This window comes from Balaenoptera borealis (genome assembly GCF_965194805.1).
Source record: "Balaenoptera borealis genome assembly, chromosome: 15".
NCBI classification, from domain to species: domain Eukaryota; kingdom Metazoa; phylum Chordata; class Mammalia; order Artiodactyla; family Balaenopteridae; genus Balaenoptera; species Balaenoptera borealis.
Window position 1 is genome coordinate 9,483,234 of NC_138871.1, and position 21,087 is coordinate 9,504,320.

At 44.8% G+C, this 21,087-nt stretch overlaps 2 protein-coding genes across 5 annotated transcripts in view; both read right to left on the minus strand.

The window, feature by feature from the left end:
* Positions 1-21,087, minus strand: part of FER1L5 (fer-1 like family member 5) — a 341,943-nt gene that overhangs the window by 254,638 nt on the left and 66,218 nt on the right. The window lies entirely within an intron of this gene.
* NCAPH (non-SMC condensin I complex subunit H) overlaps positions 1-21,087 on the minus strand; it is a 41,988-nt gene that overhangs the window by 11,378 nt on the left and 9,523 nt on the right. For 2 of the 4 annotated variants that reach the window (XM_082357112.1, XM_082357110.1), the window contains exons 2-10: positions 17,720-17,939; positions 17,467-17,557; positions 16,675-16,767; positions 16,209-16,347; positions 15,606-15,730; positions 5,877-6,066; positions 4,686-4,777; positions 3,712-3,935; positions 14-162 (exon numbers count right to left, since the gene is read on the minus strand). In XM_082357112.1, the coding sequence (XP_082213238.1) occupies positions 14-162; positions 3,712-3,935; positions 4,686-4,777; positions 5,877-6,066; positions 15,606-15,730; positions 16,209-16,347; positions 16,675-16,767; positions 17,467-17,557; positions 17,720-17,939 (1,323 nt within the window). Of the gene's footprint in view, positions 1-13; positions 163-3,711; positions 3,936-4,685; positions 4,778-5,876; positions 6,067-15,605; positions 15,731-16,208; positions 16,348-16,674; positions 16,768-17,466; positions 17,558-17,719; positions 17,964-21,087 lie in introns of all 4 variants that reach the window. The other 2 variants (XM_082357111.1, XM_082357109.1) reach the window with 1 other exon arrangement.

Sequence of the window (21,087 nt, forward strand, 5' to 3'; positions counted from 1 at the left end):
TAGAAGTACATACGTTTGTGCCGGAGTCTAAAGCGCCAGTGATCCGGGCCAGCCCACATCGACATGGTTCGGGGGCTAAAGTAGGAATACTCTCCAGGTTTCATGGATAGAAGGGGACACAAGCTCCAAATGTCTCCATCCCCGAGGGGAGTCATTTCTTCTCTGCAACACATGTGAAATCATGTTTTAACACGTACAATCATGCACGTGGTGATATATACAAGACAATTGTGTATTTACACATAAAGCAGCATGTGACGCAGCTGCAGACTCTACCTACTTTTCCACAAATGGGCAACATTTCTAAGAGTAAGTCCAACATAAATCATCATTAATAAGCCATTAGTTTTTACTTAATCAGTGCTTTTGCTTCTCTTCATTTTATAATATGATCGTATCCATATAAGTACTTTAGATGTTTCAAAGTGCTTCATAAAATGAAGTTTACCCATTTGAGAGACAAGAAAACAGAAAGAAATTGAGTTTTTATATAAGACTGCACAGCTAGTAAAAGCCAGAACTGGGAGCTGGACACCATCCCCTGAATCCCAGCCTCAGGGTCTTTCCACACACAAGGCTTCCTGCCACGTGACATGGTAACCGCGTTCCTTCTTCACCATGCTTCCATAAATGAGGGCTCCACTCACACTGCTGTACTTCCTACTGAAAGTGAAAAACATGTTATTCTAATTTATGTTCCCCACATGATTGGGGGCCCCCCTTATAATCTATCTGTTAAACCATCTAGCTTTATTCTTTGCTGTGTGTGAAGTGCCTAACTGGCCCATCCAGCGTGGCAATTTTGGGTTGGTTTTTCACCCTCTCTGCAAGGTACTAGAATGTGTGAGGTAGCTTTCACCTAAAGGCCCCTGCCAGGTCAGAAAGCCTATTAGTGCTGCTGTAGTGCCCTCTAAAGGTAATGGCAATGAGGAAACTTCACACGGCGAGGACCTTTTCACCTGTATTGAGCCATACATAAAAATCTCCTTTACATCAAGCCTATGGAATAAGCTAAAAAAGCTTTAAAAGAAGGAATTTGCCTTTATCTACAGAATCTTTTTTTAAAAACCAGTAAACTGTATTTGTATATTTACTGTGTGATAAAAACTTAATTTTAAAAATTAAACTATACTAGGGACTTCCCTGGTGGTCCAGTGGTTAAGACTCCTTGCTCCCAATGCAGGGGGCCCGGGTTTGATCCCTGGTCAGGGAACGAGATCCCGCCTGCCCGAATTAAGAGCCCGCATGCCGCAACTACGACCCAGCGCAGCCAAATTATTAATTAATTTAAAAATTAAATTAAAATATACTTTAAAATCCCCACTTTTAGTCTGTAACTGCCCAGCCTGTGTTGTTAAGTAATAACTGTACTGCACTGTACTGCATTTCTCCCAGAGGGAGAAAGAAGACAGCTTCAGGAGCATCCCCACTCAATTCTCAGATACCCTCCTGTTAAAGCAATGGCGATTGGGAGGGCAATTTATTGGGAACTTACAGGCAAAGCTCTAAAGAGCTTGGCTCCCATCTTCTGAGAGTCTGTGGGCCAGAACCAGACTGAGGCCCTTGAGGCTTGAACGCTAGCCTTTTAATAATTCTTTCAATACACAATGCTATGTGGCAGGTACCCTACTGGTCCCAACTCCCCCACTCACCAACTAACTTAATCCATAGCCCACCCCTCCATCAGGCTTCTCTCTGCCCTCTGGAGGGAGTCTTTGTTTCTTCTACCCACCCCCACAACCACAAGTCCCCTCCTTCAATGTAGCACCAGCTCAGTCATGCTGCACTGCTAACCGCAGGTTAAAGGTCTCCCCAGTTACGTGCTCTGGGGTGGATCCTACCATCCACAGCTCATTACGTGCAGCCAGGATTGGCCAAGGGTGCAGGGCAACTCCCAGCTCCACCCCATTTCCTACCCTCTCTGAGCCTGTTTCCTCACCTGTAAAACGGGGATAACAGGACCTAATTATAGGGTTGTTGTAAGGATTAAGTGATTGTATTTTATATATTATATAAATTATGTGAAATAACGCAGGTAAGGCACCTGGCAGAGTGTCTGGCATGAAGTCAGGATAATAAGGAGCTCAGTAAACATCAGATACTACTATTATCATCTAGTCCCAACCGTTCACTTTATGGGTGAGAAAACAAAGACCCCAAAGGTGATGCCACTTGTCCCACATCTCACAGCCATCCATGGCAGGGTCAGGCTTCGTTCAGTGCAAACACTTGCTGAGCTCCCGGGACGCTCCCTATCCTTATGCCAGGGGTAAGGATTTCAAGATGGACAAAACCCTAGACTAGAACCGAAGTCCCCTGCCCCTAATGTGCTCGCTCAGTAGGGTGGAGTCTAAGATTTTGTTCTGTCTGGAACTGGGGAGAGAAATGGAGACATTTGTTCAAAATTTGTTCAAAATAACCATCTACGGTTATACGGTTATAAAAAAATAACAAAATGGAAGTGACTAAAGTCCTTCACTACAGCAGTTCCTCAGATGTCACCTCATTGTTTAGCAAAAGTGATAGGCCTTCTCTGACATTTGAAAATGGTATTAAAAGAGCTCATCCCTCCAACCTGCCTACCATTTCCCACTTCTTAGAAGACAGAATGGGAAAAGGGACAAAATCACAGGTCTGGTAATAGTAAAAATCAGGAGAGGAGGGTTCTAAAAGGGCCTAGGGGGGTAATTTTTCCTTGAGATCCAAACATTCAGCCCCTTGACTTCTACTCAGATTTGAAGAGGCATTATCAGTCTAATCATTCCCCCCATGGGCAGACAAAGTGAGCTCAAGAAAGCAATCTCATCCTGGAGACACTCAAGTAACGCTCCCGAAGGGATCTCTGCCTCGGTGGGAAATTATACTGGACAACTTCTAAAGTTTCGCACATACTAAACCAGCTTGCCTGTCCCCACTCCCAGGTTTGCCAAGCTGCTGCTACAGGCACAGGGTTATCAGAGGGTCTGTTTGTTCTAGTCTCGTGGAATCTGCTACACCCAGGCCCATTCAAGACCTTTAGAGGCCCTCGGCACTGCAGGATTGTGGGATCCTGCTTCCCGATCATATTCCAAATTAAAATAATACTAATCTATTAAGTACATATAATAAGGGCCAACAAAGTTCAGATTGTCTTATGATGCTTACTAATCAAAAATCTAAATTACTAGAGACCAATTCTACCATCTCCCACACCCCATATGCTCATTTTTACCTGCTTTTTTAGTTTTCCTTGCTTTGCTCATCCCCGGTCTACCTATCTTATGACCAACACTGCCCAGACCCATCTTTGCCCTTTAGGCAGGGGCCACTTTTTTCTGGTAATCAACACATAAGCCTGTTTTCTGTCTATAACTGATACGGAGTGATTCAGCCAAAAGCCAGACCACGTGCAGGGCGTCGAAAGGGAGCACCCTCCATGCTACCAAGATGGAGGTGGTGAGGACAGCCACCAATGAAGTAGCTACTATAACCCAGCACTTTATGTATTTTAGTTCTATGCTTATGGACTCCTGCAATTTCAGGTTTATGACCAATAAGTGGCTGAGCTGACATTCAAAGGCAGATTGATTCCACGGTGAGCCAGAATGGCTCAGCCTGTGTGACAACACAGTACACAAGCCCAGCCAATCACAGAGACGAAATTAGACTGTCCCAGCAGGAAATCTGGGAAAACTCCTACGGGAACATTTCCCGTGGCCCTGAGTGCCTTACTGGCAGCTCTGAACGTGGCAGGGCTCCTTCCAGCTCCCGAACTTGGTGTGGTCCCCAGCTGCGGTGTGGTCCCCAACTGCAGTGTGGTCCGGGTCATCATTGGCATCAAAGTCGTCCTCCAAGGCCCCAACAGGGAAGTCCCCGCAGTCGCTCTCCTCCACCTCGGCATTGATGTCAAACACCTGATCGTTCTTCTTAAACTTGTCCATCAGGGCCGACACCGACTGGAAGGGACAAAGAGAGCCCCCAGTTCTCTGCATTCCCATCACCACCCCCGCCACTGCTGGAGGACCCCCTCCCCCCGCCTCCTCGGAGCCAGTGTTCTCACGAGAGCAAAGCGCTGAGGAAGTTTATATTGTGCGGCACAGGATGAAGCTGTATTGTCGTTAGGCACATTTTGTAAAACATGGAACAGGAATCTGCATCCTTTAACTACATGTTTAGAGAAGACAGTTTTCCATGGAAACCATTTATTTTGGAGGTTGTAGTAAGTAGGCTAAAGGGGGCCAGGCTAAAAATACACAGAGGAAAGCTTTACACATGATAATTTCTCAGGAAACTCTGTGCCAAGGGACTCAACCCTGAAGAGGAGGAAATTCCTCGAGCTCGACAGCAGCCTAAGAGACCAGAGGCCACTGGGACAACCATGTTAGAGAGTAAATCTGATAAAAATCGTGCACCCAGGAATGGAAGGATTGCCTTACCCTGGGGAAGCAGACACGAAGTTGATCCCAGTACTCTAATCCCAGCTGGCTAGTGGGCCTGCTGCAGCGCACCACGCCACTCCCACCCTGCCCCAGGGTTTAGTCCCCACGGAGGAGCCAAAGGAAATATTTTCTGTACTGCTGGCTAAATAAAAACGATGCCACAGTTTTGGTTCCCATTGGGCAGAACTAATCTTAGGCCATCTCACTGAAACCACAAGCTGTTGGAGAAATGCCCAGAGCCCTCAGAAGCCCAGAAATTGACCACACCTCATTATGCGTTTCACTGTCCCATTTAGTGAACTGGAACCCCGCCAGGGAAGGGCAGATCTGGCGATCTTCCACACACTGCTGCAGGGGCGCTGGGAGGACAGGAAGATCACAGAGAGGCTTCAGAGCAGGATGGAGACACGCCTCACCCCCTCAAGATGACCAGAGCAGCACCACGGAGGGAGGGGCACGGCCACCTCCTGTTTCTCGGGAAGAGGCTGGCTGGCAGCCGATCTGTTCGCAGACCACTCTCCTGGGAGAGGGCGTGCACTCAGGCACATGCCCGCACTAGAGGCAGGCTCCACACTGGCATCCCAGGAATGAGGAAAACACTAGAGCAGAAACCCGAAGCACAGACTCTGACTCTGAAATAGACTCCGTGCCCTATGCTAGAGTTGGGAAATCAAAAACCCATCCTTAAAGCATAGTTAAGTGCACAGCCAATTGTGCAATGCCACTTATTCTAGTCCCAAATTAAACTAGGTACACATTACCTACCTCAGTTGAGTGCATACACCTGGACAATTGTTAGTACAAAATAGTTATACTCAGCAAATTTTAGACAAGAATAAACAGGAGGAGAATGGGCCCCGTAACATCTGCGTAGCCCTGCAGAGGGGAGGAACAATTTCATGTAACACACGAAAATCATTCCACGGGAGAACAGCGCCTGGCCCTCACACCACCCTGGGCCTGTCCTCAGAGGATCTCCCAGAGGGGGGCGTGGGAGGGGGATAAAATCACTGCCAAGCCAGTATGAGGGACTGATAACAGGACAGATCTGTTCCCAGAACACCACGGCGGATTCTGAAAACAGTTCACAAAGCCCTCTTCTCCTCAGGACCCCCTGGGTTAGTAACAGGCCTCTGGCTCAACAAGTCTCTTAAAGCCCCTCTCCCAAGTCCAAAACTCTGACACTCCAGGGTGACTGTGAGAACTGACTGCTAGCAGGGCACCTGAAGGACGTGGCACATACAGACCACGAGCACTGGCTACTACTGTTGAAGACTCCATGCTGCAGACAGGAAGAAAACTTAGTTTCGCCCGAAAAAATGCCCATTTTGTCATTCCATAGGAACCTTCCGGGCAAATAAGCAACAGAAGAGCATGATGGGCTTACTACACCCATGGTTATGTAGAAACTTCTCTGATGACTGAACTGCTCTGCTAAAAGGCATCACGTGGACCTACCTTTTAAATCGGTCATTTCCACCCAACCTAAATCCGGCAAGTCAAGAGGTTCTCCAGTGGAGAGAGTCTGGACATCGGAGGGAAAGAGCAGCTCACTTCTATAGTCATGGCAGTGGAGGGTGGAGAGAAACACCCCTGCTGTACTGCACTCATCAAACGAGGCTGCCGTCTTCTGGAACATGGGATCGATCTGAGCAGAAAAACAGAGGGAACCCAGAATTATGGGATGTAGCCAAAGGAAATAGAAAATCTCATTCACTGGACCCTGCTCATTCACAGCTGCATATACTGGATTGAAATGTCTCTGCACATGATCAAAAAAGGGGGAGGGCCTTTCTAATTGATCAGGTAAAATCCCATCCCAGTTCAAAAGGAGGGCTGTAGGTGGCCAGATGGATAAATGTACACAGTAAATGGTGACAAGCTTATACCGTGTCAATCTGTTTGTTTACAAACAACCCAATCAAAAAATGGGCAGAAGACTTAAATAGACATTTCTCCAAAGAAGACATACAGATGGCCAACAAACACATGAAAAGATGCTCAACATCTAACTATTAGAGAAATGCAAATCAAAACTACAATGAGGTATCACCTCACACTGGTCAGAATGGCAATCATCTAAAAATCCACAAACAATAAATGCTGGAGAGGGTGTGGAGAAAAGGGAACCCTCTTTCACTGTTGGTGGGAATGTAAATTGATGCAGCCACTGTGGAGAACAGAATGGAGGTTCCTTAAAAGACTAAAAATAGAACTACCACTTGACCCAGCAATCCCACTCCTGGGCATAGACCCAGAGAAAACCATAATTCAAAAAGATACGTACACCCCAATGTTCATTGCAGCGCTAGTTACAATAGCCAGGACATGAAAGCAACCTAAATGTCCATCAACAGAAGAATGGATAAAGAAAATGTGGTACATATATACAATGGAATATTACTGAGCCATAAAAAGGAAGGAAATTGTGCAATCTGCAGAGATGTGGATCGACCTAGAGATTGTCATACAGAGTGAAGTCAGAAAGAGAAAAATATTGTATACTATCACTTACATGTGGAATCTAGAAAAACGATATAGATGAACTTATTTGCAAAGCAGAAATAGACACAAACGTAGAGAACAGAAGTATGGATACTGGGGGGGAAGTGGGTGTGGGATGAATGGGGAGATTGGGATTGACATATATACACTATTGATACTATGTATAAAATAGGCAACTAATGAGAACATACTGTACAGCACAGGGAACTCTACTCAATGCTCTGTGGTGACCTAAATAGGGAGGAAATCCAAAAAAGAGGGGATATATGTATACGTATAGCTGATTCACTTTGCTGTACAGCAGAAACTAACACAACATTGTAAAGCAACTATACTCCAATAAAAATTAATTTTTAAAAAATCTGGTTATTTACAATATACCTGGACAGTATCCTTCTGCTGGTCTCTTTCCACGGTCACCGTTTTTAAACGTCTATCTCTAGTAGAATGCTACCACAACAAATTCCGCTGACTTAAAAAGCCTGCGTGATGGATCTGTTCGCAGAATCCCATCACTCCTCTGAACAGAAATATTTTCAAAGATTTGGAAGAACACGAGTAAGAGATCCGGGCAAAGGACAGGCAGAGTCAGCAGGGTTAGATGTCCGGGTTAAACATGGGAGAGGTTGTCAGAAGACCCCCAAGGCTGGGGTCAAGGAGCAGGAGTGGCATAACCATGTGTCACCAAGCCCCAAAGGAGAACAGGGCAAGGCACATGCATGTGTGGCAAGAGGGCAGAAGCCACCTGGGACTCTACAGGAGGCCCGGTGACAGGAAAAAGGTCAGCTACCAGGTTCACAGGTCTTCCTCATGTCTCAGGATGTGGCTACTATGGAGAGAGGGGCCCTTAATTCTGAGGACAGGTGTGGCTCTCTGGCTCTTTTCCGGCCCCCTTAACCCTGAGCCCAACCTCACCGGAACTGAGAGTCTTCTCTCGCTTCCCGATAAGCCGGTCCCAGAGCAGCACCTACGGCACCTCCACGTTCTCCGTCTCCTTACCCCTCACCCGGTCAGTTACATGGCCTGGTGGGTTTTCCTCCCAGTGTGTCTCTACCACCTACCCCTTCCTCCCATCCTCACTGCCACCAATATAACCCTCGCCTGAGTTAACCCTTGTCTCTGGTCTCTCCTACTTCTTTTCCTAAAAATACCAGTGGTGCTATTCCCATTCCCTTCCTCAAATGCTCACCAGAGCAATGGTTTCCCACCTGGACCCCAACATCCCTAGAGGTCTCATGTAGTTAATGAAACTCAGCCTTTCAAAGAGTCAACACGGAAACTGTACACTGACCCACATTAAAGCTGAAACGCTAAGATAACTTTCCTCACTTTTGCCTAGAATTAGATCATGTCAGTGTGAGAACAATGGTTCTTTCATGTAAATTAGATTTGACTTACATCTTTGAGTGATTTGTGGGAAAATGAATTATTGACGACTGTACAGTCTGGATAAATGAACTTTTTGAAACAAGGATCCCAGCAAGGAAGAGAAACAGTAAGAGAAGGCCTTGGTAGACAGCAGACTACATGACAAAGTCTAGGGTTGTTTCAGCCTTATGAGAAAATCCACAGCTCTAGCCCAACTTGCACACTGTCCAGCTTCCTAAGGAACCAGAACTTTTCCTGCTTCGTGACCTTTGCTTATGCCTCTGCCTAGAATCACCTTCTTGTCACCACCTGACAAACACCTACCCTCCCTTCACAGCCCAGTTCAAATCTCACCTCTTCCGGAAACTCTGACCTCCACCCACTCTGGTCTCCTGAGTATGTGCCTTGACCTGCCTTACACTGTGTCTATTTGTGCCCTCCTGGTCTGAAGGACTGGAGCATAATCAGGCTGGAATCCCCGTGACAGCAAGAATTCTGCACACAGCAGAGAGCTGTGTCCAAATTAGATCAGCTCATATACAAACAAGGGTTCTCAGCTGGTCCAGACACACCCACAGAACACCTGCTGTCTAATCTCCCGCCATTGCCAAGAGAATGCAGGTTCAATGAATAGCTGAAACTTCAGATTTTAAGTTTGTGCCCTCTACCCCCCCTTCTTTTTTAGCTTCCAAACGTTCAGTTAGTCTACGTTTACCACAGATTACAGAGCAAAAAAAGCTCCCCAGGATCGGGGTTCTCGGTGTTTCTTCAAGATTCTGCTGTCTTCACTTGCATAAATAGACCAAAGCCCGACAGCTGCAGGCTTGAAGGGAGCAGCATTGCTGCTCTTTCGTCCTCTCTTTAGAACATGGGAGAGGCCAGTGCAAGCCTCCTCAGGCTCCCCAGAATCGGGTCTACCTGGGAAGACACAAGATGGTAGGAAAAGAGAATTTCCTACCATGCTGTTGAATTGAACATTTCAGTGCAGAACCAAAAGCACAAGCAAGAATGATGGTGAAGTAAATATTCAGATTACCTGGGAAGATGAAAAAACAAGGAGAATCGGGGAAGGGAAGGTTAGGTGGGAGAGGATTTTATGGCTCCCCTTCAGATGTGTACAACATATTACCATGGATAAAGCACTTTGACAAATACTGACCCACTAACACAAAACTCAGGGATATCTGTTTTTAGTTTGACAAAGTGAGATTCGGAGACTTTTCCCAGGCCACACGACTAAGACAGTAAAACCAGGATCTGAACTTTACATGGTCTGCCTCCAATGCTGACCCACAGATAGAAAAAAAGAATACAACTCCCTCCCCTAAAGAGCCTGGCCCCCTCACCTCTACGCTGGCTCTTGGGCCTCGGCCTCGGGGCCCTGCCCCGGCCATCCCCATCCGCACCCAGTCCTCACCCCAACACGGGCTGGAGAACCGTCCTGCCCGGACCCCATCAGCCAGAGTGACCGCAGCCAGGCCCCTCACTCCCAGCCACCACACGCTCAGCCTCACCACTACCATCTGCCTGAGACAACATCCTCTCAAGGGGGGGGGGGGACTGGTTCCTGGGGGAAGGTGAGAAATATCTTAGAAATTACAATAATTTTTGCCTCTCCAACCTTGACCTTACCTGGCAAAATTGTATTCCTTTGGAATTAATTTCAAGGAAGAGGGATAGGAACAAAACATCTAAAAAGGCTCAGTGGTGTGTGTGTGGCGGGGGGGGGGTGTCATGACAAAAGCCTGGGAAGCACTGCTCTAAGGAAACACGGTATTGCCTGAGGACACCGTCTCCCCAGGACGGCTGCTTCCTCTCCCGCAGCCCTCACACCACTGGCCCAGACGTCAGATAAGTGATTTCCTTGCTCCTCATCGCAGCTTCCAGACTATTCTCCTTCCCAATTCCTACAACCCTCACCTTTGAATGTAACATCAGACCCTACCACCCTCTGCCCATCAGACTCTACCACCCTGTTGCAATCACCTTCTAGTCCCCAGGTCACAACCCTACCCCCTTCTTAGAAGATTTTAATATTAGCTCCTGACTCACTCCTGTTCTCCAACATTATTGCTGTCGTGGTTTCCGGTAATTTCACTATCCATGTAGACCCATCTAATATTCTGGCCTCTCAGTTCCTTGATATCCTCTCCTTCAGTGGTCTTGTGCTTCATCCTAAGAACCCCAAGACTCATGGGATCCTAGCATGACCCCCTGCCCCTTCTGCCTTTTGCTCCCTGGCCTGTTTTCTGAATTGAATCATTAACCAGGACTGCAACCTCTCTGTATGCTCAATTCCAAGTGCCCCTCTCTGACAACCACCTCTTGTCTTTCCAGCCTACACCTTCTTGTCTCCAACGCCAAGAAGCCTTTGGTCCCATCAGGCCCTACAGTCTACTGGTCACATGGCTTTACACTGTCCTTCACACACCTCTTTTCCCAGCTAAAATTCCACAATTCCGCAATGATCACAACCACCCCCTTGCACACACTCTCAGCTCCAGCGCCCCTTTCAGCTGTGTCACATTCACTCAGCTAAACACAATCCTTTGTTAAATCTAACTTTCTGCCTACTCCATGCTTGCACCCACACAGCCAGTCATGGCTGGAGAAAGACACAAAGTCATGGGACTTCCCTGGTGGTCCAGTGGTTAAGAATCCACCTTCCAATACAGGGGACGCAGGTTCCATCCCTGGCCAGGGAACTAAGATCCCACATGCTGCGGGGCAACTAAGCCTGCGCGCCGCAACTACTGAGCCCGTGTGTTTTGGAGCCTGTGCGCCACAACTAGAGAGAAGCCCACGCATCACAAGAAAGAGCCTGTGCACCTCAACGAAAGACCCGCATGCTGCAACGAAGATCCCATGTGCCGCAACAAAGACCCGACAGAGCAAAAAAAAAAAAAAAAAAAAAAAAGACACAAAGTCAGGCTGACTGACCTCACTGTAAATCCATCCTCCAGTGCCCTCAGGGAAACCCTAAGTGTTGTCTGGCCATCAAACTACATTTCCCTAGTCCCTCCACTCCCCCATCCTCTTACATGACTCCCTACTACCTTATCCTCTCTTCAAACCTCCAACACTTTCCTCCTCTATACTCACTGTCAGTTGAAGATCTGGCTTGTTTCACTGATGGGGGTGGGGGTGGGGGGTGGAAGGGGAAGCACAACCAGAAGAGAATATCCAGAATGCACCCATGTGCACACACTCAAGCCCCACCTCTCATCAGCCACCGTGCTCCTCAGACAAGCCCCATCCAAGCCGTCCAATCCTTGCCCTTCTCACCTGCTCAAACACCACCCTAGCATTTCTCCTCCCTTTTCTGCATCATCAATAATTCCTTCTCCACTAGACTGTTGCCTCAACAAGTAAACATGCTGTTAATTCTCCCATTTAAAAAAACAAACAACAACAAAAAGGCATTTTTCACAGAACTAGAACAAATAATTATAAAATTTCTATGGAAACACAAAAGACCCCCAATAGCCAAAACAATCCTGAGAAAGAAGAACAGAGCTGGAGGATTCACACTCCCAGACTTCAGACTATACTACAAAGCTACAGTAATCTAAACAGTATGGTATTGGCACAAAAAACAGACACATAGATCAGTGGAACAGGATAGAAAGCCCAGAAATAAACCCACGCACTTATGGTCAATCTATGACAAAGGAGGCAAGAATAAACAATGGGGAAAAAAATGATCTCTTCAATAAGTGGTGCTGGGAAAACTGGACAGCTACATACAAAAGAATGAAGTTAGAACACTCTCTAACACCATACACAAAAATAAACACAAAATGGATTAAAGACCTAAATGTAAGACTGGAAACCATGAAACTCCTAGAAGAATACACAGCCAGAACACTCTTTGACATAAATTGTAGCAGTTATTTTTTTGGATCTGTCTCCTAAGGTAAAGGAAACAAAAGCAAAAATAAACAAATGAGACCTAATTAAACTCAAAGGCTTTTGCACAGCAAAGGAAACCATTGACAAAATGAAAAGACAACCTACTTGACTGGGAGGAAATAACTGCAAATGATATGACCGATAAGGGGTTAATATCCAAAATATATAAACAGTTCATACAACTCAATATCAAAAAAAAAACCCAATCAAAAAATGGGCAGAAGATGTAAACAGACATTTTTCCAAAGAAGACACACAGATAGCAAACAGACACATGAAAAGATGTTCAACACTGCTAATCATCAGAGAAATGCAAATCAAAACTAAAATGAGATATCACCTCACACCTGTCAGAATGGCTATCATTAAAAAAGACGATAAACAGGGACTTCCCTGGTGGCGCAGTGGTTAAGAATCTGCCTGCCAATGCAGGGGACACAGGTTCAAGCCCTGGTCCGGGAATATCCCACATGCCACGGAGCAACTAAGTCCGTGCGCTACAACTACTGAGCCTGCGCTCTAGAGCCCGTGTGCCACAACTCCTGAAGCCCGCATGCCTAGAGGCCATGCTCCGCAACAAGAGAAGCCACTGCAATGAGAGGCCCGTGCACTGCAATGAAGAGTAGCCCCCACTCACTGCAACCAGAGAAAGCCTGTGCGCAGCAACAAAGAACCAACACAGCCAAAAATAAAATAAATTAAAAAAAAAAAAAAAAAGACCACAAATAACAAATGCTGATAAGGATGTGGAGAAAAGGAAACCCTTGTATATAGTTGGTGGGAATGTAAATTAGTGCAGCCACTATGGAGGGTTCCCAAAACACTAAAAACAAAACTACCATTTGATCCAGCAATTCCACTCCTGGGTATATATCTGAAGAAAACGAAAACACTGATTTGAAAAGATACATGCATCCCAATGTTCATAGAGGCATTATTTACAAGAGCCAAGATATGGAAGCAACTTAAGTATCTGTCAACAGGTGAATGGATAAAGAAGATGCTGTATATATGTGTGTGTGTGTACGTACACACACACACACACAAACACACCCACACAATGGAATACTACTTAGCCATAAAAAAAATGATGTTTCGCTGTTTGCAACAGCATGGCTGGACCTCGACATGGCTGGAGGTTATTATGCTTACTGAAATAAGGCAGAGAAAGACAAATACTGTATGTTATCACTTATATGTGAAATCTAAAAAATAAAACAAAGGAACGTATATAACAAAATAGAAACAGACTCAAAGACATAGAGAACAAACTAGTGTTTACCAGTGGGGAGAGGGAAAGGGAAGGGGCAAGATAGGGGTAGGGGATTAAGAGGTACAAATTACTATGTATAAAATAAATAAGCTACAAGAATATATTGTACAGCACAGGGAATAGAGCCAATATTTTATAACTTTAAATGAAGTATAATCTATAAAAATTTTGAATCACTATGTTGTACACCTGAAACTAATATAACATTGTAAATAAATTACACCTCAAAAATAATTTTTAAAAATTAAAAAAGAATATACTGTGCAAATATTCCCATGTCAATAAATACTACATCATTCTTTAAAAAAACAAAAACAAAAACAAAAAAACACAAAAACTCAGGACCTTACTTTCCCCTCCATTTGCCATTCCATTACTCTGCCCCAATTTATAGCAAAACTCTTCTAAAAAACTGCCTCCCTTCCCATTTGTTTCCCACTGCCCAATTCATTTTGAAAAATTTCAAACCTACAAGAATGTTGAAATAGTAATATGAATCTCTGTGTAACTTTTACCTAGATTTCCCAACAGGTAACATTTTTCATATTTGCTTTCTCCCTGTCCCCGACAACAGAACCTTCTTGGAAGTAGATATTACGAGGCTTTGCTTCTCTGGCAGTTATTAAGCTATTGCCACTCAGCACCAAACCTACCTTCTATACTTTGCTCTGTGATGCTGGGTTGGAGACCACACTTCAGCTGTGCCAGCAGCTCCCTACTGGGCTCCACCAAAAGGGGGCACTAGAGGGAGATGGCAGGGCTGGAGGAAGGAGAAGGGACCCACTTCTTTCTGCAGGATTCCTGTTCCCGGGAGTGTCACCCAGCAGTGATTCACCACCCCAGCAGCAGCAGGTCCTACCTGGGCAGTAGCTGAATTTAACTTGTACTTTTTCCTTATACTCACAGAACCAACCTCGTTGGGTGCCAATAAGAGACACCAGCACCAGTGGGCATTCCCTCCTCAGACGTCTGGGTCCTGGGCCCCCAAGCCCCTCCTCCAAACTCAGGGACACCGGCATCAGCCAAGCAGCACCCCTTCCTTGGAGGTCTGAGCTGCAGCTCCCCAGGGCCCCTTCGCCAAGCTCACCATGGCCTCAGGCTGCCATATTTGACATGGTTGACCACTCCATCCTCCCTAAAACTCTCATTTCAATACCACACTCTCCTGGTCTTCCCCCACCTACTGGACGTTTCTTATTCAGCTCTCTGAACTGTTAAGACAGGGGTATCCGGGCCCAGTCCTTTTTCCACATACACTTATTCCCTTGGTGATCAATTCCAGTCTCGTGACCTTAATTACTAAGGTAAGAGAAAGAAATAATCTAGTCCATCGTTGGTGGGATGCAGGTAAGAGAAAGAAATAATCTAGTCCATCGTTGGTGGGAGAGTAAGTTGGTATAACCTTTTTGTTAGGGCAATGGAAATTTCATGTCTCAGAATTTTCTTACAAATATACTCCCAGAAGAATGCAAACAGGTACAAGAATGTTCACTGAAATTGTTTTTAATAGCAAAAATTTTTTTTTAAATTGTAGCAATATCTGTTTGCTTTAAATTAACTGCTAATTTATAAAGAGGCCTCTGGTACCATTCCTTTAAGCAGATTCCTCAGGATTTGCTAAATCATGTAAGGTTGTTTAGAGCATGGATTCTGGAGCCAGACCACTTAGTTTCAAATCCCAGTTTACTTACTAATTACATCATCTTGGACAAGTTACTCCACAGCCCTGCACCTCAATTACCTCTTCATAAAATGTAGCAAGGATGTTGTAAGGACAGAATGGGTTAACATAGGTCACGGGCCTTGGGCAGCACAGTGCGCCTGGGAGACACACAGTAAATGTTAGCTGTCATCACCACTGCTGCATGTACTACAGAAGAAAATTAATATTTTAATCAATTGGTTTTCTCAGTAATTTGCCATCTCGTTCTACTCAATCATTCTGAAATATTGAGGGAAAAGCAGGGACCTACCCCTGTCAGTCTTCGCTGTAAAGCTAAAGGATGACAATGCAGAGACACCAGTTGAATATTTTACTCCCTGGAGGCCTGAACAAGCACATAGCAGCAAGTTTCTGCCACTGAGCCTCTGAATTAGTCAGAGACTACACTGGGCACACAGTTTCTCACCTCACACTTTCGATCTGCTTCGGAGACATTGAGGTTGTTTATATTCTGCTCGATGGTTTTGTACAAGTGCTTCTTCCTTGGCTTTGGAGCCTTCTTGGTTGTTCCTGTTTCGGTTGCACTTCCATCTACAAGGAGTAAGACCGTGCACTGCAGGGGCTGCTTTGGAGCATGTAACTGAACTTATCAATTCAAGTTCTTCAACACTCTAGAGAGTGATCATAATTAAAACACATGCCATCCCCTCAAGGCAGCAGGCACGTCTAATCTGCAGCTTAGGGAGAAACCAAACTACTAGATTAAGTATTTGGTTTCTGATACAAGTCAATTTCCAAAGACCCCCCCAAATCAGAAGCTCCCTAGTTGGTGCTGTTTACTCAATCTTGTCTAAATAAAATCTAAAAGCTTTTATAAGGTCCTTCTTTTTTCCAAAGAAAAACAAATCTAGTGTTTGAGTATCTTCTCAAATATAATTCTGAAAATGTCCATGTCTTCAACAGAATGAGAGAAGTGATTTCTTGTGACTTCATTTCAGTATGTTACTCAAATAACTACCTGCTACACCCTTTAAAAAAGCCCCTTACATCCAGATCCCAACCCATGTACCTGCACCATGGCCCTCTTCTTCTTCCGGAGATGGTGCATCCTTGCCCAGCCCACCAAGGACTTTGTATACATCAGCATGGACGGCATCTACGCGCACAGCATAGATCTTGGTGCTGGCATCCAGAGTGCCAGCAGCCACCTAGTCAAACAAGCAGAGCTGTACTCATGGTGATCATAAAAAAGGAGCAGCTGAACAGGCAAAACACAGCAATCTGCATAAAATATGTACTTGCCCTTAAGAAAAAAATGACAAAGATTCCCCTAACACAGGGAATAAAAAAAAACATAACAGAAAGATATTTTCTCTACATTTCATCAGTTAAGGAAAGAAAGTAAAGTAGCTAATAAAATGTCTTAAACAAGGAAGGCTCTCATGTATTTGTAGAATTCAATTATTGTGCTATGCTAAGGATTAGCAATCACTAGCATTAATTCAGATGCAAGAGAAGGTGAACATCCTTCTTACTTTAAAGTTGGTCGGTTCGGCATCTTTCTGTTTAAGAATCTCTGACATAAAATCAATCAAGTGCAAGCCAAAAGCATTCTTGGTGGTGATTTTCTGAAAACAGAAAGTTTTAGAAAGGTTTGTTATTTATAGCCTATGCTCACATAAATAATGCCACCCTGTCATGGGAAGCTAAGCTTTTAAACAGGAATATCCCACATCTCAACACAGATATCCATTCCCACAAACGTCTGGTGATAGAGCTAAATCCATGTGTGTACTTCCTCATTCTCAAGGTCTGGAGTGACAGCACACAATTCCTGAGTGTTCTGTGTGCAGGTCCTGTTCTAAGCACTGACACAGAGGGGCTCAGTGACCCTCAGAACAACTCTCAGGCAGGGACTATTCTCATTCCCATTTTACAGAGGAGGACCACCCTGCAGCACAGTGGCTGAGTGACTTGCCAAGGCCACACAACTTTGTAAGTGACAGGATTCCAACTCAGGCTAGATCTAGGGCTCACAATTAGCCCACAACCCTACTATCTATCTACTATCTAGCTCCAGAACTACACCATTAACCCCTAGTGTGCTGCCTCGTGACACACCGCAGGGGGCAGGTAACTTGTCAGAGGGGCACCAAAGGCCTATAAGAAACAGTAAAACCACACTGAAAACACCAGCACTGAGAAGAGTTGCTAGAGAATAAAAGTGCACAATCACTGATCATGCATTCTCTACAGAATCAAGAAGACTAGATTTCCTCTCTGATCAAGCTGCAAAATCTTCACTGATTAAACCGGCAGATACTCACATTTTCAGCAGACAGTTTGATACAGGTGGAGTAATGCTCAGTAATCTGTGTGTTTGTAAACTTAGGAATCGTAGCTGAAACATCAACATTCCTAAAGGAAAGAAAAAAAAAAAAAAACAACTCTGGCAAGGATCAACGACACTGGATCTTTTCAAAATCCAGACCCAGAACCCACAAGGTATTGTGGTGGTGCAAACCCATGTAACCCACGTCAAGGTGGCCACCACAACAAGGCAGCCCAGCGCCCACTCACCTACTGGAGGGGGAGGCCAGCAAATGAGGTGAGTCTGTGCTGAACTGCAGGTCAAAGACCCTGGAGCGCCTCCGCTGCAGCCGCTCCTTCTCGTCGTCATTCTGAGGAAAGTCTTCAAGGACTGGGGTGCCAGGAGTATTGAGAGGGGCCTTCCTGGGCAGGGCCATGGAGAACACCTGCTCTGAAGGTGAGGAGGTGCTGTGGTGGCGTCCACGGGTCCCTGAAGGAGAGTTCTTCATTGTGGCTGACAGCAGTGGAACAAAACACTTGCTCAGGAAACCTTCAGCAGGACATTTCCTACGTCTAAACAGGGGCTGGGACCTGTCCCAGGGTGGAAGTTCACAGCACATTTCCCACCAAGATCTTTTCCAACTCTAATATTCTATGGCTAGAACCTCTGTAGTTCGGGTTTCTTGTGGGGTGATGGGTTTCTGATGCTTCCTGCCAATCTGGACAAATATCCACTATGCAGCTACCGTAAACCTAAAGCACTATATGGGATATAACACTGGTAAGAAAAAGTCGCTGCCTCTGATAAGCTCACAAACCAGCAGAACAACAGATATATATAACCATGATGCCAGGCAAGAGAGAAAAGATAAGATGCTGACATAAGGATGAGGGATGGGCTATCATGTCAGACAGACTAGGTTCTAATCCCAGCAGGGAGACAGAATAAGCAACACAAATATGTAAACTAAATAGAATATTCCAAAGAACTGCCCACAGATTACTTGCTAACTGCAAAGGGAAAAATGTCTTTTGCAACGAAAGACCTAGCAGTCACCACGTTAACCAAACAATCAGATGTAGCCTCTCTAAAAATGAGACAACTTGAAACTTACTCATCTCCTTACAGGACAAAATATGAAATTCAGAGCATCATCCGTAAAATACTTTTGCCAAATATGCTTAACCTAAATTTAACCAAGACTTTAAATCTAACTTCCAATTTATAAGAAATATAAGGGCTAGAGGAACAAGTTAAATGATACCAGAAGAAAACATTTAGAAAAATCCAGAATATGGGACAGTTAGCTCTTAAAAAAGTCAATGTCAAAAAAAAAAAAAGAAAAAAAGAAAAGTAGGGAATTCTTCTTGAGCAAAAGAAACCAAAGAGTCATACAAACCAAAAACAATGTCTGAACTTTCAGCCAATCCTTGGTCAAACAAAAAAATTAACTATAAACAACATTTTGGGGATAAACAGCGAAATCTGGAATATAGTCTGGATATCAGGGAACATTAGGGAATTGATTTTTATTTTCTTAGGTGTGATAATGATATAATGGTATGTAGAAGAATATCCTTACTTTTGGAAGATGCATAGGAAACAATTTAGGGGTGATATGACATGGTGTGTGCAACTTTCAAATGAATCAGTCAAAACTGTGTGTGTGTGTGTGTGTGTGTGTGTGTGATACAGAGGAAAAATATGGCAAAATGTTAACAACTGGGTTTAAGTTGTGAGTGTGAGGCTATTTACTGTCTAAGTCTTTCAATGTCCCTGTATGTTTGAACACTTTCATAATAAGAAGTTAGAAAATGGATGGCATGTTAGGTGGAGATAAAAGCCATGGGGAAAAGTAAAGCATGGAAGGGGAATAAAGAAGACTGGGGAATGGAGGTGGGAGGTCATTTTTAATATAGTGGTCAAGGAAACGTTTCAGCAAGAAGGTAACATCAGAATCAAGACCGTGCAGATATTTGCAGGAAGCTACATGGAAGCAGGGGAAACAGCAAGTACAGAGGCAGGAACATGCCTGGCACGTCTGAGGGGCCAGTGTGGCGGAAGCAGTGAGAGGGAAGCACGGAAGTGAGAGAGGTCACAGGGTGTCAGACTTGCAGGGCCTGGTAGGGCAGGAGCACCAATCAGTCAGAATAAGGGAGGGACAACCGGTAGGGGTGTATAAGCCTTACTTATGGGCCACTGTAAAGACTTGGCCTTTCATGAGCAGTGAGAAGGGAAATGATTGGAAGGTGGTGAGAAGAGGAATAAAGTGATCTAACTTATGCTTCACGAAGATCCCTATGGCTATTATGTTGAAAACTGAAAGGACAAGCAGGAAGACCAATTAGGAGGCAACTACCAACAACCAGGATAAGAGATGCTGGTGGCTCACACCAGAGAGGGGGCAGTGGAGGTGGCAGGCAGTGGTCAGACACCGGATATGGTCTCCAGGTACAGCCAACGTGATTTCCTGATGGATTAAACGTGGGGCATGAGAAAAAACAGAAGAATGAAGGATAACTACAACACTACCCTGAACAACTGATAAAATGGAGTTGCCAGGACCTGAGAGATGAAGACTACAGGAGAAGCATATTTGTGGGGAAAGGAGGCAAGGTCAGGGCTCAGTTTGGGGCCTGCTGGATTTGAGAGACTTACTAGTCATCCAACTGGGGTAGAGAGCCAGATATTTAAGTCTAGAGTTTAGGGGAAAGGTCTGGGCTGGATATATAAACGTGGATGTCATAAGCATAGAGAGGGTATTCAAAGCCATAAGACTAGACGAGAAGACCAAAAAATGAGGATAGATAGAAAAAAGCAGAAGACTGAGTCCTAGAATACTTCGAAAGTTTAAAGAGAAGGAAACGAGGAATCTGTGAAGAGATGGGGAATGTGTAACTAGTGAAGGAGAGTGTGGCATTCCACAAGTAGGTGAAGAAGATATTTCAGGGGAGGAAGGAGTAATGAACTATGTCAAATGCAGCTGACAGGTCAAATGCGATGAGGACGGAGAATTGATCATTAGATTTAGCAACCTAGAGGTTACTGACAAGAGCAGTTTTTCTTGAGTGCAGGGTGACAAAGAGAAAGCCAAACAGGCACAGATTCAAGAGAAGATAGGAGGGACAAAAAAAGAGAGAAGATGGGAGAAGAGAAATTGGAGAGAGAAAACGGAGACATGGTTTTCAAGGACTCATGCTGTAAAGGAAGAAGAGAAATGGGAGGAAGGCAGTTGAAAGGGAAGTGAGGTCAAGAAACTAATTTTAAAATGAAAAAAAAAGAAAAACCCAGCTTGGTAGAAAAAAATGAAGCAAACAGACTGTATTAGTCTCCTACTGCTGCTATAACAAATTACCACAAACTTAATGGTACATAGAACATAAATGTATTCTCTTGCAGTTCATGAGTCAGAAGTCTAAAATCAAGGTGTCAGCAGGACTGCCTTCTCTCCAGAGGCTTTACGGAAGAATCTGTTTCTTTGCCTTTTTCAGGTTCTAGAGGCTACCTACAATCCTTGGCTTATGGTCCCTTCCTTCCATCACTCCAACCTCTTGCTTCTGTCATCACCTCTCCTTCTCTGACTTTGGCCCTCCTGCATCCCTCTTATAAGGACCATTGTGATTACATTGGGCCCATC